The 14,720-nt window shown below is 50.6% G+C and overlaps 1 protein-coding gene across 1 annotated transcript; it reads left to right on the top strand.

The window, feature by feature from the left end:
• Positions 1 to 392: 392 nt before the first annotated feature.
• PtA15_10A211 (uncharacterized protein) lies at positions 393 to 7,288 on the top strand (the record flags this gene model as incomplete). The annotated part of the gene is made up of 3 exons (XM_053160366.1): positions 393 to 426; positions 513 to 732; positions 7,099 to 7,288. 3 exons carry the CDS (start codon positions 393 to 395, stop codon positions 7,286 to 7,288), a joined length of 444 nt encoding a protein of 147 aa, XP_053024347.1.
• Positions 7,289 to 14,720: the final 7,432 nt, after the last annotated feature.

Raw genomic sequence — 14,720 nt, 5'->3', positions numbered from 1 at the left:
ACTTGATTATTTTTTGGGGGGGTCATAAAAGGTTGTTCTATTGACTCATCAAAAAATATCTCCAGAAAAGTAAGCCGTTTTTTTGGGGGAATGCACAGTGCGCGAAGAGCCGTGGCGGAAGCGCGCACTGGGGGCGGGACGTTGAGACGACGACCCCCACAGTGCGCGAAGATTTTTTCGCAGCGCGAAGTAAGTCCGATTTTTCATCTATGAATTAAGCCATAATGGTTGAAAAAAACGTGACTAGAGCGGTGGCTGCTAAGCGGGTTGAGCGGGTTGATGCAGTAGCACGAAGAGAAGAGGCAGTTGTGGCAGAATCATTGACTTCAGGCATCCCGATTACAAATGATGCTTCACAACGAGCCGTAGATCACAATCTAGACGACGAGTTTATGACCCCAGAAGGCAGTGACAAACCTATTAAAAGTGAGTATGGTTTCTCGTTCAGAGGGTCGAAGTGAATTTTTCCTCTTGTGTTACGATTCTGACTCGCTATCAAATTATACTGATAGCAGGAGCAACAGAAGTTCTAGATTTAGATGCAATTACATTGGTCCCTAAGTTGCCCAAGGCAACTATTGAAGCAATATTAAATACGACGAATGTGCCCCCTCCAGCAATTGAAGTATCAGATGACATCGATCAGGAGCGAGCCCATATTTGGGGTAAAATAAAAGAGGCCCAACAGGCCGGTGACGAGATCCTGGTGAAATATCTGATGAACGCCTCTGGGTTGAATATTATCAAAAATAAACCGTCAATTGCAAGGACCGTATCGGCTATCCCAGTCCTGTTGACGGTGGAACCGAGAATGTTCGCAAAATCGGTTAAGGCGGAGAAGGAATTAGGTCTAGTCAACGCGATAGGTGCGGTATTGAGCCATCATGATGTGGGTTTCACTCCGTTTTTCGATGCAAACATCAAAGCATTGAGGGTGCCCTTGCCCCTAACCATATTCAATAATGGTAAGATTTAATTTTGAGAATAAGTGATGATACTATTTCAAAATCTGACAAGACATTGTTCTTTAGAATGGAATAAGAGAGCCATTCACGCCCATATAAATATGAAATCTTCTAGATCAGTCGAGTCGGATAAAGCTTACAAAGGCTTGGCGTATCCGTCCGAATGGACTCAGACTCATTCCGATTGGACTAATAATCATTGTAGTTTTTATTTGACGCTGCGGGATGTATACGGCATGGAGTTCTTTGCAGCCAGATTATTGGTGCATAAGGAACACTGTGACGCAATAGCGGCTGGTGGTTACGGGTTTATGACGGCCCTCCGTTACAACATGGCAATCAGAATGACCGCGTTTGCTCACCGTATCGCGTCGGAAGAAGGGTCCGCAATCCAAGACATATTGATCTGACAGCAGACTCTTATAGAAGAGCTTTACGTCACCGTGCAAACTTTTGGAGAAGCGGGATGGAAGGAAAATTGATACGCTCCGGGTCAAGAATACACCCATGCAGACCCGGAGATAGGAGTTTTTGCGAGTTTGGCACGAAATCAAGGATGTCCAGTCGTTTTCGAGGGTTTTGAGAGTCACCAGACTCCGGTTTACGGTACTCATCAACACTATCAACACAACTCCGGTTACCCTTCCAACCCGTCTCAATACCAAGGCTTCAAAAGACCAGGTCCTCAAGGGAGGCAAAGGGGATTCATGTTGGATTACGTTAAGTTTGGGCCGAACTATTCACCGAGTGGCCCGCCCATGCCTGTAAGGGTCCGGTGGACCCTCACTGAAGATGATGGGAAAAGGCACGTGGAGCGGGCGGAAGCCGGAAGTTCTAGGTCCAATCTGTATTGCAAGCTAGCCGGGAGGGAATGAGTCCCTTAATTGGTAAGTACAACCATGTAGGAGAGGAAGAAGGAGGACAAGGGAAAATGAAAAGGAATCAGAAAAGACTGCTTACCTAGCCGGGAGGGAATGAGTCCCTGCCGGACTAGGGAAGTGGGGACTCGAGTATAAGTGTTCATCCGCGCGAGGGGTCACGTAATACCGTGACCCTTTGTGTGAAACCCCGTCGGAGGCGGGGGCTTCACAATGCCATACACCGGAGATCAAAGGAAGAAAACAAGAGGCTATCAGGGTTCGAACTTTACAGACGGGTATGTCGACAAGAGACATGCAAAATTTGCAGGTTACAATCATCAAGGAGCCCAACCGCCAAATCACATTCCACAAGGTGCTGCCCCTGGCCCGAAAAGGTAGGTTGCGGTTTTTCCAAGATGTTTTTATTGTTTTGGTCTTGTTGCAATATTGTCCTTGTGCCCTTTGTTTTGCACGTTTAAGGATTTTATTATCCTGTATGCAGACAGCTAGTTTGTTCCTTTAAGATAGATGCATGTTCATCTCAACAATGATGATCACACAATTTGTAATCTGGTACTTACAATTGTTTTTCTTTTTATCACCTTTGTCTCCTCCTTGTTTTCGCTTTTACACATGTTTTGCCAATGGAGAGTGAACATTGGCCGTTATCAGTCTTGTGTGAAATGAATGTTCAGGAATGGAAATCAGCTTTAAGTAAAGCGGGGCTATTGCCTGAACTGGAGGACATAATTACCGGTTTTGAAAGAGGTTTTGACCAAGGAGTACCAGCCCACAGAATAGGTGATCTGGATTGTTACACTCCAGACAATCACAGCTTGGCAAAAGAAGCTGAAGATAAAATCCAGAAATCTATAGCCAAGGAGTTAACAGCAAAACGGATGTTCGGTCCTTTCTCTCATGTTGAAGTGTCCAGAATTTTTCCCTTCTTCCGGACAAGCCCGTTGGGTTCGGTCGTCAACGCGGACGGAAAAATGAGGCCGATAAATGACCTGTCTTTCCCGTGGAACAACACGGGAATCCCGTCTGTAAATTCTTTTGTCGACAAGAACTTGTTTAGGACGACCTTGGACGATTTCAAGGTTGTGGCCCATTTCTTCAAAACGCACCAAGGGCCCTTCCACCTGGCGATTTTCGATTGGGAAAAGGCCTACCGGCAGATCCCAACGGATCCAGCACAGTGGCCTTTCCTCATGGTGAAGGACCTGAAAGGCGGCCTATATCTAGATACTCGAATCACTTTTGGCAGGGTCGCAGGGTGCAGGTCTTTTGGCAAGCCAGCAGACGCTTGGAAAAGAATCATGGAGGCGGAGTTCGACGTGGTTAGAGTTTTCCGCTGGATAGATGATAATTTGTTTATCAAATACCCGAGTGTAAGGGTTCTGTGAACCCTCACTGGAAGGAACGGAGGGACGGAGGGCCAAAGGCCTGAAGTCTATAAAAAGAATGTGAATTTCTGAGATCGGCCGATGAAAGAAGGAAGAAGGGGAAGACCAACTTGGGGGAGAAGAGAAGAGATGGGATCAAAACTATATAAAGCGGGAATACTATGTATAAGCATGGATAATAATGCTTCTATTACAACACAGCTTATGTAAGGGTGGAGCCTTGGTGAAACCCTTACAATCTCCCCTCCTATAAAAGAAAAGGAAAACAGATGATGGTGAGGGGCTGGAGCGACAAAGAGGGGTTGGAGGCGATGGCGAGGGCAAGAGACAAAGACAATGGGGTTGAGAGAGGAGACAAGGGGGAGAGAGTGAGGGCAATGACGAGAGAGTGAGAAGACCGAATGGACTGAATGTCCCGAGTGGACCGAGTGTCCCAAATGGACCGAATGTCCCGAGTGGACCGAGTGTCCCGAATGGACCAAATGTCCCGAGTGGACCGAGTTTCCCGAATGGACTGAATGTCCCGAGTAGACCGAGTGTCCCAAATGGACCGAATGTCCTGAAGCAACAGTCATGATTGACCAGGTACAAAGATGCAACAAGGTTGATAACATTGAACTGAGGCGATGAGGAGGAGCTAGAGGCGATGATGACAATGACAGAAGGCTAGATATGGTGACGAGGGGCCTGTGGCGATGGAGAGTGGCTGGAAGCGATGACAAGGGTGCGAGGGAGTGGATGATGAGGGGCTTGAGGCGATGTCGACGAGGGGCTGGAGTCAATAGGGAAGGGCAAAGAGTGATGTCAAGAGGTGGGGAGCGATGGCGAGGGGCGTTGTTCCTTCGCGATTGCGGAGAGAGGGGCGAGGTCTTTGGAGGAGCCATGGACAAGGGCCACCTGGCGCGGACAAGCAGAGTGAGCAGGTGGGAGGCGAGGCCGCTGATGAAGATGTAGCCTTCGAGGCCGGAGACCTTCTCTCAAGTGTGCAGGGGTCCTGGAGGGCGGGTCGTAGCAGAGGAGGTCAGGCTTTGAGTGGTCTGGCGAGCATGGTGACGCGAGCGAGGGGAAGACAAGTGAGGAAGCGCGGGCGGCGCCGAGGGCCGTTCCTGGCCGCCTTCCGTCGACGACGGCGACGACAGCGTGTGTGGACCGGAGTGGTCCGGACGGGGGAGCGGGCGGCTGCCGCTGATAGTCTCCATCCCCTCAGAGGGACCCCATTGACCCCTCTGAGGAAGAGAGGACCTGGTAGCTGAGGGTTCAGACGAATGGCAGGGGTTGGGTTGACTGAGATGACGACGAGGGTGGCGCGAGCTGGTGTGTCTGGTGGGGATGCTCCTGGTTGAGGAGGCGGTGGCGTGCGAGGTGATTGAGAGGAAAATCGAGGAGTCCGGGACCTTTGGGTCGTCTGTCCTTTGGCATCGAGAAAAGAAAAGTGGGCAGGGGGACAGCGAAGAGAGACAAGAAGGATTGTTGGCGAGGTTGAGTAGTAGCCAGGGCGCGTGGCGGTCGAAGGATGGCGAGGGCAATGTGGAGAGAGCGAGGGCGATGGGAGGGCGAGGGCGATGGGAGGGCGAGGGTGTGGGAGGGGGGCGGAAGCGGCCAGAAAAGGGGGCGAGGGTTGAGGACCGTCTGTAGCTTTTGGGTTGTCCGGGGTGTGGCGCCTTTCTTCTCAGAGGGACCCCATTGACCCCTCCGAAGAAGAAAGGACGGGTGACGGAAAGGGATCGAGGCGAGTTGGCGACAATCGGCGGGCTGTTGGCGCGCGCGTCGAATGCGAGGATGGGCGTCGTGTGTGTGTCAATGCGGATGTCGAGGGTGCCGGGGAGCTCGGGGAAGTGACCACAAGCCAATGAAGGCTGGGCCAGGTGCTTCAGATCGGAATGGAGAAGCAGAGGGGGTTCGGCGGGACCGAGCGTTCTCAGAAGTGTTTCCCGGAGATCGAGGCTGTGCTTGGGCGGGTTGGAGCCTGTCGGGTGTCGTCAAAGTTGGGGGGCGAACAGGATGGAGGAGGCGAGGTCGGACAGTGGGCCGCTGATCATTCCAAACCGTCCCGTCAAGATCACGGAGACTGACGGCAAAGAAAGCCCAGAGAGGTTCTGGCCGCGAAAGCCGGCTGAAGAGGTCGCAACGAGTGTCTGGAGTGGACCAAGTCCAAGCGAGCGAGTTTCGAGCAGATCGAGTGTCCAAGGCGTGGACCGAGTGTCCAATCAAACGAGATGAGAGCAGACCGAGTGTCCAAGAGAGCGAGGATTGAGGGTGTTTCTGGAGCTGACAAGGAAAAGGACTGATTGTTGAGGGCAAGGGCAAGCCTGGGACGACACTGAAGATTATTTGAGGATGAAGTTTCGAATGGCAAAAGAGCCTCCGAGTCCAGCAAGGGTGAGGCTGTTCCGAAGATGAGAAGCCTCCGAGTCCAACGAGGATGAGGCCGTTCCGAAATGAAGGGCCTCCGAGTCCAGCGAGGATGAGGTTGTTCCGATGTTGAAGAGCCTCCGAGCCCAAGGAGGATGAGACTATTATGACAAAAACTTCCAATGCCCAAGGGTTCAGTGATGCTCCTGAGTCCAATGAAGATTCCAAGAGTCCAAGGAGAAATTTCGTGGAGAGTAAGCAATTGAAAAAACTTTTTATAGAAAAAAAAAGTGTAAGGGTTCTGTGAACCCTCACTGGAAGGAACGGAGGGACGGAGGGCCAAAGGCCTGAAGTCTATAAAAAGAATGTGAATTTCTGAGATCGGCCGATGAAAGAAGGAAGAAGGGGAAGACCAACTTGGGGGAGAAGAGAAGAGATGGGATCAAAACTATATAAAGCGGGAATACTATGTATAAGCATGGATAATAATGCTTCTATTACAACACAGCTTATGTAAGGGTGGAGCCTTGGTGAAACCCTTACACCAAGTTCGCAGTGCACCATGTCGGAGGTCGTGGCCCGTTCCTTGGCTCTTGGTGTGGCGACAAAAAAAGATAAGTGCTCGGAGCTCGCGGCGGAGCAGAAATACATTGGGTTCATATGGAATGGCACCAACAGCTCCGTACGCTTACCGGACACTAAGCTGGCAGAACGTATTGCTCAAGTAGAATCGTTCCTGGTCCCCAAGGCAACGTTCAGGTACAATGAAGTCGAGGTGTTAGTCGGACGGCTCAACCACGTCTCTTACGTGCTCCCACAACTGCGGTGTTACCTACGGAGCTTGTACCGATGGTTAAATCAGTGGAAGCGTTTTTGGGCCGCGAGGACGCTGCCAGTTGACGTAGGGACAGACTTAGAGTTCTGGCTGAAGACACTCACAAGTTTTAAACACACCAGGCTTGTCCCGATTCCAGACGAAGTGGAAATCAACTGGGTGGGAGACGCCTCCACGAGTTTCGGGATCGGCGTCCTCATTGGCGACCGATGGTCACAGGTACGGTTCAAAGAGAACTGGGATGGACCCAAACTCAAACGTACCATCGCCTGGGCAGAAACGGTCGCCATCCGGATAGGCATCCTGATGCTCCAGGAGCTGGCCTGGGTGGTGAAGGGTACAAATTTCGTCTTCTGGACGGACAACACCACTACAGAAAGCGTCCTGGTTGCCCGGAAGTCACGCAATACCCATGCAAACAAGGAGTGGAAGGTCATACAAGACCTACTCATAGAGGTCCAGTTAGATGTGACCCCTAAGCGGGTGGTCTCCAAAGAGAACGCCGCGGATGGTCTGTCGCGTGGCGTGCGTGGCGCCCACCATGTTTCCAACAGGGTCTGGTTCTGCATCCCTGAAGACCTGTCCCCGCTTATGTTTCATGCGTAGCTCGGTTTCTCTCTTGCCCTATCTCTTCGTTTCTATCCTTTTAAGTGCAGGCTCTTTAGCGTTTTTTGTTGTAGTCAATTTTCATCCTTCCCCCGCAACGAAACTGTTCATTGGTTTTTCTTCACTCAACGCCCCGGTTTCTACACAATGGATGTCTCACCAATGGAGCCGCCTACATTATTGGCGAATTTCAAAGATTTCTTCACAGACGGAACGGTCGAGAGACCGCCATCTTTGGCGGACCTCGTGTTGCTAGGCGGTTAGAAACTAGCCACCCTGAAGAGCTTCAATTGCTCCGTCAAGAAATTCTTGGCCTTCTGCCTACAAACTAGGGAACCGTTTACTGCTCTACCGATCACCGCCGCTGCTCTGGAGTGCTTTTGCGTGTGGGCCGGCCGGAACGCGTACTCGTCCAACGGCGGCAAGATCAACGTGGTGACAATCAAGAAGTACTTGTGCAGTCTTAAAGCGTGCCACACGTTTCACTCAGCGCGGTTTCCCACAGGGAATAAGGATAGGCTCGACCTAATGCTCAAGTCTTGCGCCCGCATTGACGCATCCGTGGCTCACAAGACCCCGAAACCCGCGGTTATGCTGTGGCAACTCATCACGATTGCGAATCTACGTTTCGGGGGGAACAATTTCGACAGGGCAGTTGCGGACCTGGCCATAGTTGCCTTCTGGGGCCTTGCCCGTTTAGCCGAACTGACGTACAACAAAAAATCTGGCCCTTTGCCCTACGGTACCTCGCTATTATCTTCAGACGTGGCTTTCTCCTCGCTATTATCTTCAGACGTGGCTTTCTCTTGCGACCCAGCTTTGGGTGAAGTCGCGACGTTGACGATCCGGTCAGCAAAGACAGCATCTCCGGGGAACCCCCAGCTGATCGTGTTGTCGCAACAGCGTGGCATCCTGTGTCCGGTGAAAGCGGCCAAGAGAAGGCTGGCTGAGATAGGCGAGACCAGGACTTCCCTGTTTGGCTACCAAGTGGACGGCCGGCGGTTTCACCTGACGAGGCGTGACGTGGTCTCACGAATCCAACAGGCGGTTACGGCGGGCGGCCACGATCTTGTTTTAGGGCATAGCTTCCGGGTCGGTGGAGCCTTCCTCCGTGCTGCCCTAGGAATGTCGGCTAGCGACATCTGCGTTTTAGGACGGTGGAGCTCCGCTTGCTACAAGCTGTATATCCGCCCATACAGTGCGGAGGACACGCGCAGGTCGAAGACAATTTTGTTGAATGCGGCTCGCGACGGGGAAGGTTTGGAATGAGGGAGCTGGTGCCATTTTGTTCATCAGTGTCGTGTTAGATTTGTTTCTCTGTGGCTTTTTCCAAGAGTGGTGGGTGTTCACGCGCGGCTCAGGCTCTCCCAAAAACCCTGAGTTGAGGGCTTGCGCCTGAACCCCCCACTTTCTGGTGTTTGCCGGGAATAGAAACATAAGGGCCTGTACCATACGAAATTTGTTTTTCGCTCGCGCAGAAAACAAGTTTTTTTTTCGATATTGTGTTGTTTGTGACCGGAAAACAGCCTGTTGAGAAACGTGTACCATAGCCTTCCTGTTCCTTGGTCCTGTGATCACCGGTATCCTACCATCTCCACCATTCAATGATCAAGACAAACCTATCCACCCTTGAGGACACCAACATCAACACATCAACGCACCACCTCAACCATCACCCCACCCATCCAGCCTCATCAAGAATGGTTGATAACAAGTTTGTAGCCGCCCTGGCTGCTGCCGGAGCAGCAATTATCGAGATGGATCGCGGCTTAATTACGCTTGCCGCCGCTGGAGTAGCTTGCAAGTACCTCGGTAGTCTATGGAATACATACAAGGCATATTATGGAGATGGAGGGCAAGCACGATACACTAGATTCCTGCTGGATGAAGTCAGGCCCGAGCTCTTCCGCGAAATCACTTGGATGGAATGCACAACTTGGGCAGACCGCTGGTTGTTTGTCCAGATGTGGGGTGGTGATTTAGATTCAATATCGTTATTGTCATTGTCCTCATTGCTCTTTGCTTTTTTTCTAGCTTTCTTGGGTGCGGATTTCTTTTTTGGTGGCGGCTTTGTGGAGCACAAGCTGGGTGCTGGAGAAGGCGCAATAGTGGCAGAGCGTTCAACTGGTAGGGCAGATGGTGGAGCAGGTGGTGGAATGTCCATGAGGACCGCTGGATCAATGTTATGGTCCATTGCGACGAGTCAACTGCTGGGCAACGGTGAGTGACAAGTACGGAAATCAGGGCCTGTACCATAGCAGTTCAGAAAACTGTTTTTTGCCTGGAAAACAAGTTTATCTCCAAAAAACATGTACCAAAGCGCATGTTTTTGGGGATAACCGGATATTGTTTTTCTATCCAAACAATTGATTTCCAGAAACAGGTCTGACCCTGTTTCTTCATACTGATTTCCGTACTCGTCACTCACCGTTGCCCAGCAGTTGACTCGTCGCAATGGACCATAACATCGATCCAGCGGTCCTCATGGACATTCCACCACCTGCTCCACCATCCGTCCTACCAGTTGAACGCTCTGCCACTATTGCGCCTTCTCCAGCACCCAGATTGTGCTCCACAAAGCCGCCACCAAAAAAGAAATCCGCACCCAAGAAAGCTAGAAAAAAAGCAAAGAGCGATGAGGACAATGACAATAACGATATTGAATCTAAATCACCACCCCACATCTGGACAAACAACCAGCGGTCTGCCCAAGTTGTGCATTCCATCCAAGTGATTTCGCGGAAGAGCTCGGGCCTGACATGCCGGGGGGCCGATGCTGTCTGTGCCGGCTTCCTTGGTCGGGTCGTGCAAGGGGCTCCCGCGGGCGCGCGAGGCGGACGGATGGCCGGGCTTGGGCACATGCTCGTCGTTGCTGCTCAGCCCGCCAATCTCCGGAGCGCCAGGGACCCGCCCCGTCGGCCCGGCGCTGCTACTGCTCGTCCCCGCCGTCGTGGTCGTGTTGGTCGAGGTCTGCGTCGTCGTTGGCGTGCTCGGGCCCGAACTGGTGGCCTGACCCTTCTCCGACGCGCCCACTACCGAGATATCCAACTCCTGTACACACACAAACGCAAAAAAAAGGGGAGAAAGTTAGGAAAAGGGGGGGCTGGGGGAGAGGAAAGCGAGGAGAAAGGGGGACCTTGAGTAGATAAGTCAGTAGGACTTTGTGCAGGAAGACGTATTGGCGGTAGTTCGCGACCATCGACATGCGCTGTATCTGGTAATGCTCACCTTGAGCATTGCCCGGCTAGGATGAAATGCATTGAAGCGAGCCACCCGGCTGTGCCCACCTCCGGGGGCCGTGAGGAAGTGGGACTGAAGTGTCAGAGGGCGGGGTGGCAAGGCCGGGGATAAAGTTGTCGCTTCCCTTGGGAGCCGTTGAGTGTCCTCAAAACGCACACGAGCCAGCCAATATCACTGAAATAGCCCTAACACCGGCAATGCAAGGGCATCCGTGGGTTCCTCGTCGTTTTCAACGACGAGGAACTCACGGGTACAGTTTCCACTGGGATCCCTGAGGGAGCCGTGGATTCGTCGTGATTCTCCCCATCGGAATGACGGGAAAATCACAGGCGGGTGGAGACGACGGGAAAGCCTGTTGTCTCCACGCATTTTCCACAGGAGGGTGGAGACAACGGGGGGAGCAGTGAAATCCACGTGGATTTCACAGAGCCGGTTGTAGAGTTTAGGGATTGTCAACATGTTGAACTTTATTTATCTTCTATTTTTGTAGTCATGTCTATTATTATTTTCTCATCTATTTTTACATACTCATACTTTACAACCCAATAGCACATACACTTTGTATATATATAGACCTGTACCCGCGGCTGGTTGAAGACCTCATCTCTCTATCTGCTCTTCAACCAGTCGCGGACCCTAACGATTGTTTCCGCATCCTTATAGGTTTGTCTCAGTTCTATTTCATTTGTTTTTTTGTTTATCTTTTATCTTTTTTCCATGAAATATTATCTCTCTATCTGCTCTTCAACCAGTCGCGGACCCTAACGATTGTTTACGCATCCTTATAGGTTAAAAGCCAGACTACCAACAGCTAACCATGTCAAAACGCCAGGGCTCAACCTCAAAAGGAAAATCAGCTGCACCACAAGAGAGATCCAGCTCCCCATTGGTCAACATAACACCCATTGGTCAAGCCAACACCGGGGACCTGACAAACAAACAAATTGTTCAACAATTCAACAATGCCAATTCGAATTTTTGAGCACTCCAGCTCAGCAACCGCAAGACTCGTGATCTGATTGGTGCATTCGATTTCAAACACATCAAACTCGAAGGAAAGATTGATGACATCATTGACGCTGTCAACAAAATTACCAACCACATCAAGGAAAATCGCGACAAACCTCCACACGTCAAACAAGAACAATCAACCATCAACGCGGCGCCGACATACTCCCCACATCAGAAGCAATTCATGAAGGATCCCATGGCGCTCCATCGCTCAATTCACTCCGACGTAGAATACCTTCAATTTAACGGGGAAAACTACTCGGCCTAGGAGCAAAAAATCAATACAACACTTGATTTTGTGTTCCGGCGTGAAAATTTCCTATTGAAACCTACCAACTGGATGCTTGTCAACAATGAACAGGAACAACACTGGGTTGCTACACTAACCATAGCGGTTAGCGTAGCGTAGCGCAGCGCAAATGCGCTATTTTTGAGCGTAGCGTTAGCGCAATTGCACGCATATGCGCTAACGCTACGCGCACGCGGTGCGCAGCTATTTTAGCTGATAGCGTAGCGTTAGCGCAGATGGGCGCAATTGCGCTAACACTACACATGCAGGGCGCAAAAGAGCGCGCGCTACGCTGCGCTACAGCGCCTTTAGCGGGAAAAAAGGGTTTTTTTTCCGCTAAAAGCGCTGTAGCGCTGCGCAGCGTAGCGTAGCGACTGTAGCGGCGCGCTAACGCTAACAAAGAATTGGCGCGCTGTTAGCGCCGCTGAAAATTAGCGCAGCGTAGTGGCGCTAACAGCGCGCTGACGCTATGCAAAATAGAGGGGCGCTTTTTGCCGCTACGCTAACGCGTAGCGCTGAAATAGCGTAGCGTAGCGTAGCGACCCAGTGTTGACAGGAACCAGCAGTCGTCATCCTACTCCGAGGTTCAGTTGAGAAGAAACTTTAAGGGGTCGTAAACTCTCTCCGTCAGCCCAAGAAAATCTTTGAAAAACTTGAGACATGATGCAAGATAAACGATTGCCAGAACAAATTGACCCTCATCAGCAAACTTCATGATTTCTATCTGTCGGAACGTCAACCATCAAATGAAGAGTTGCTGGCTCAATTCCAAGAATTCTTCCTGGAGTTCCAACAAAAGAAAATGGCAACCGAGGAAATGTTTGGTGTAATTCTACAATCTATTATTCGCCCATCGGTTGACGTTGACAAGAACTCTTTCCGAAAAAACCTAAATCATTGACTCAAGACCTCAACAGTTATCCCCACCCTTGACACGGTTTGCACGCAAATCACCCAGGTCGAAGGGGAATTACACACGGGGACCTCTGATAATCCAATCCTCATTAACCACATGCAACAAGGTCGAACGACCAGTAAAGCGTCCATCCGCCCAAATCGACCGGCAACTACAACTCGCAACCAGACTTTTGGAACTAAAGCACTGGCAAACGCACTTGCTTACAATGTCAGCCGGGCTACTAGAATAAGTTAGAGCCCAGCTAACAATTCTATATGTGTTGCTAACTGTGCATACTATTCGCGGCGCAGAGCGCCAAGTAGTCGCGAAACCTACACAGCTTTAGTGACTACGACTTTTTGAGCACTGAGTGCGGCGCAGAGCGCCGCAAATAAGAATATGAATATGCAACAAGCCTCCCCTCGAACGATTGATAGAATCAAGGAGAGAGTGTACAAACTCCGGCAGCAGGTATTGGCCGGAGAAAGAATGTATTTATGAGTGAAACCCGTTCTCATAACAAGAGAACGGGATACAAAAGCGTTCTCAAAGCCAAGAGAACGAGTGCTAGACATTCTCCTGTCCTATTGTTCTAAGAAGTGACAATAGAACTGATTGAGTGGAGCCGGCCGGAGGAGAATAGCAATAAAGTGAACGGTCTACTCTCCCCCAGCCCAAAGTTCTCAACCGAGAATAGACGTCCTGAATGAAAAACTCTTCCTCGGACCGAGGAAGAGCTACACTCAACAATGAGAACAGTGAACAGGAGTGGTCAGAGTAGTAGAACTCAAGATCACTCCTGTCCGAACTAGCTATGTCCCCGGCCAAGAAGTCGCGAGTAATTTGCAATAGGAACGGCGACCCTACCGGTCGCCGCAAGAATATATAAATGGAGGCTTCTGAGCGAGAAGAAGCCTCCCCAGATTCATACCAACCACCTTGTCGCTATACCAGCTCCGCCCCGTCTATCCGACCGGTCGATCGCCTGTATTGCCACGATCTCGGTTCTTTGAGTCGTTTGCCATTTTCTTTCGCAGACTCTCTTCAAGAGTAAGTCCGCTGTTTCCTTCTTTCTCTATTGGGATTATATCCCTTGTCCTGGGAACGTTTTTACGTTTGAAACACACCCTTAGTTGGGCCCCAGACGTCACAGGTCTCATAACCACCCCTGCGCACCTAGTGCGCGGGCCCCGTAAGATCACCGGAGGGCACTTAAATACCCCAGGCGCTCCTGGCCCCTCCGTTACAACCCTTTTGGGTTTTTTCTCCTAAAAATAACTTGAAGTTATATTTTTTACCTTTCTACCGCGCTTTTATTGCGCTTACCACCGCACTGCGGCGCAGTCACCGGTGTAGCTAGAAGAGTTCACTTACTCTTGGCATCACCGCGCCTGACAATTGGGGGTCTGGCCGGGAACAAAACCTGTTTTAACCCATAACCCCATAATCTACATAGTTTTTTTCGTTTATCCAACGAAATAAACCGAACCAAACTCACTCTTAAGCTTACTTAAGCTTGCTTAACTCTTACGTTAAGTCTAAACTCCCGCGCGTCGAGCGCAGTAGGCAATATTGCCCGTTAAAACTTAATTTATTAGGTTTATTACCGCTCCCTACCCGCTCTTCATAGCGCACTACCCGCGCTACCCTGCGCAGCAGAAGCCGCTCTACCTCTAGCAGCTTAAGTCGCGATATTCAGCGCACTTAACCTTGCGCTACTACGAGCTATCAAACAGCTCTACTTTGCTAACTTAAAGCCGCTACTCTTAGCGCAGCTCACCTTGCGCTCCCCAGCGCTCTATACACGCGCTTCTTAGCGCGTAACCACCATTTTCCTTTTCAGGAATCTTTATAAATCCGTATTTTTTCTAACTTCGTCCTTCTGTTTCAGTGGATTTGCAGAAGAACGACGAACTAATTCAGTATTACCTCCGTTACCTTAAAGAACAGAAAGAAGAACGCGACCGGAACTACGTTCCGACCGCTTGGGAGCTGCTTTCATACGAAGAGCAACTCAAAATCGCTACCGACCGAATCAAACGCGAGCAGAAAGAAAGCATTGAAGGCCAAATTCGATTTCAGCTTTTCTTGCGAGAACATTACGCTCGCCAAGAACGAAAAAGTGAGCTAAAAATTCCGGCCTTTTCTTTGATTCACCCTTAGAAAAACCCGCTAAAACCCTGATCCCTTGTCTACAGTGGTTCGAAAAACCCAATCCAAAAGGAACCCAGCGACCGCGGCTGCGTCTAAACTCGAGG

The sequence above is a fragment of the Puccinia triticina genome, chromosome 10A, assembly GCF_026914185.1.
Source record: "Puccinia triticina chromosome 10A, complete sequence".
In the NCBI taxonomy this organism is placed as follows: Eukaryota; Fungi; Basidiomycota; class Pucciniomycetes; order Pucciniales; family Pucciniaceae; genus Puccinia; species Puccinia triticina.
This window is presented reverse-complemented; position numbering and strand designations above follow the sequence as displayed.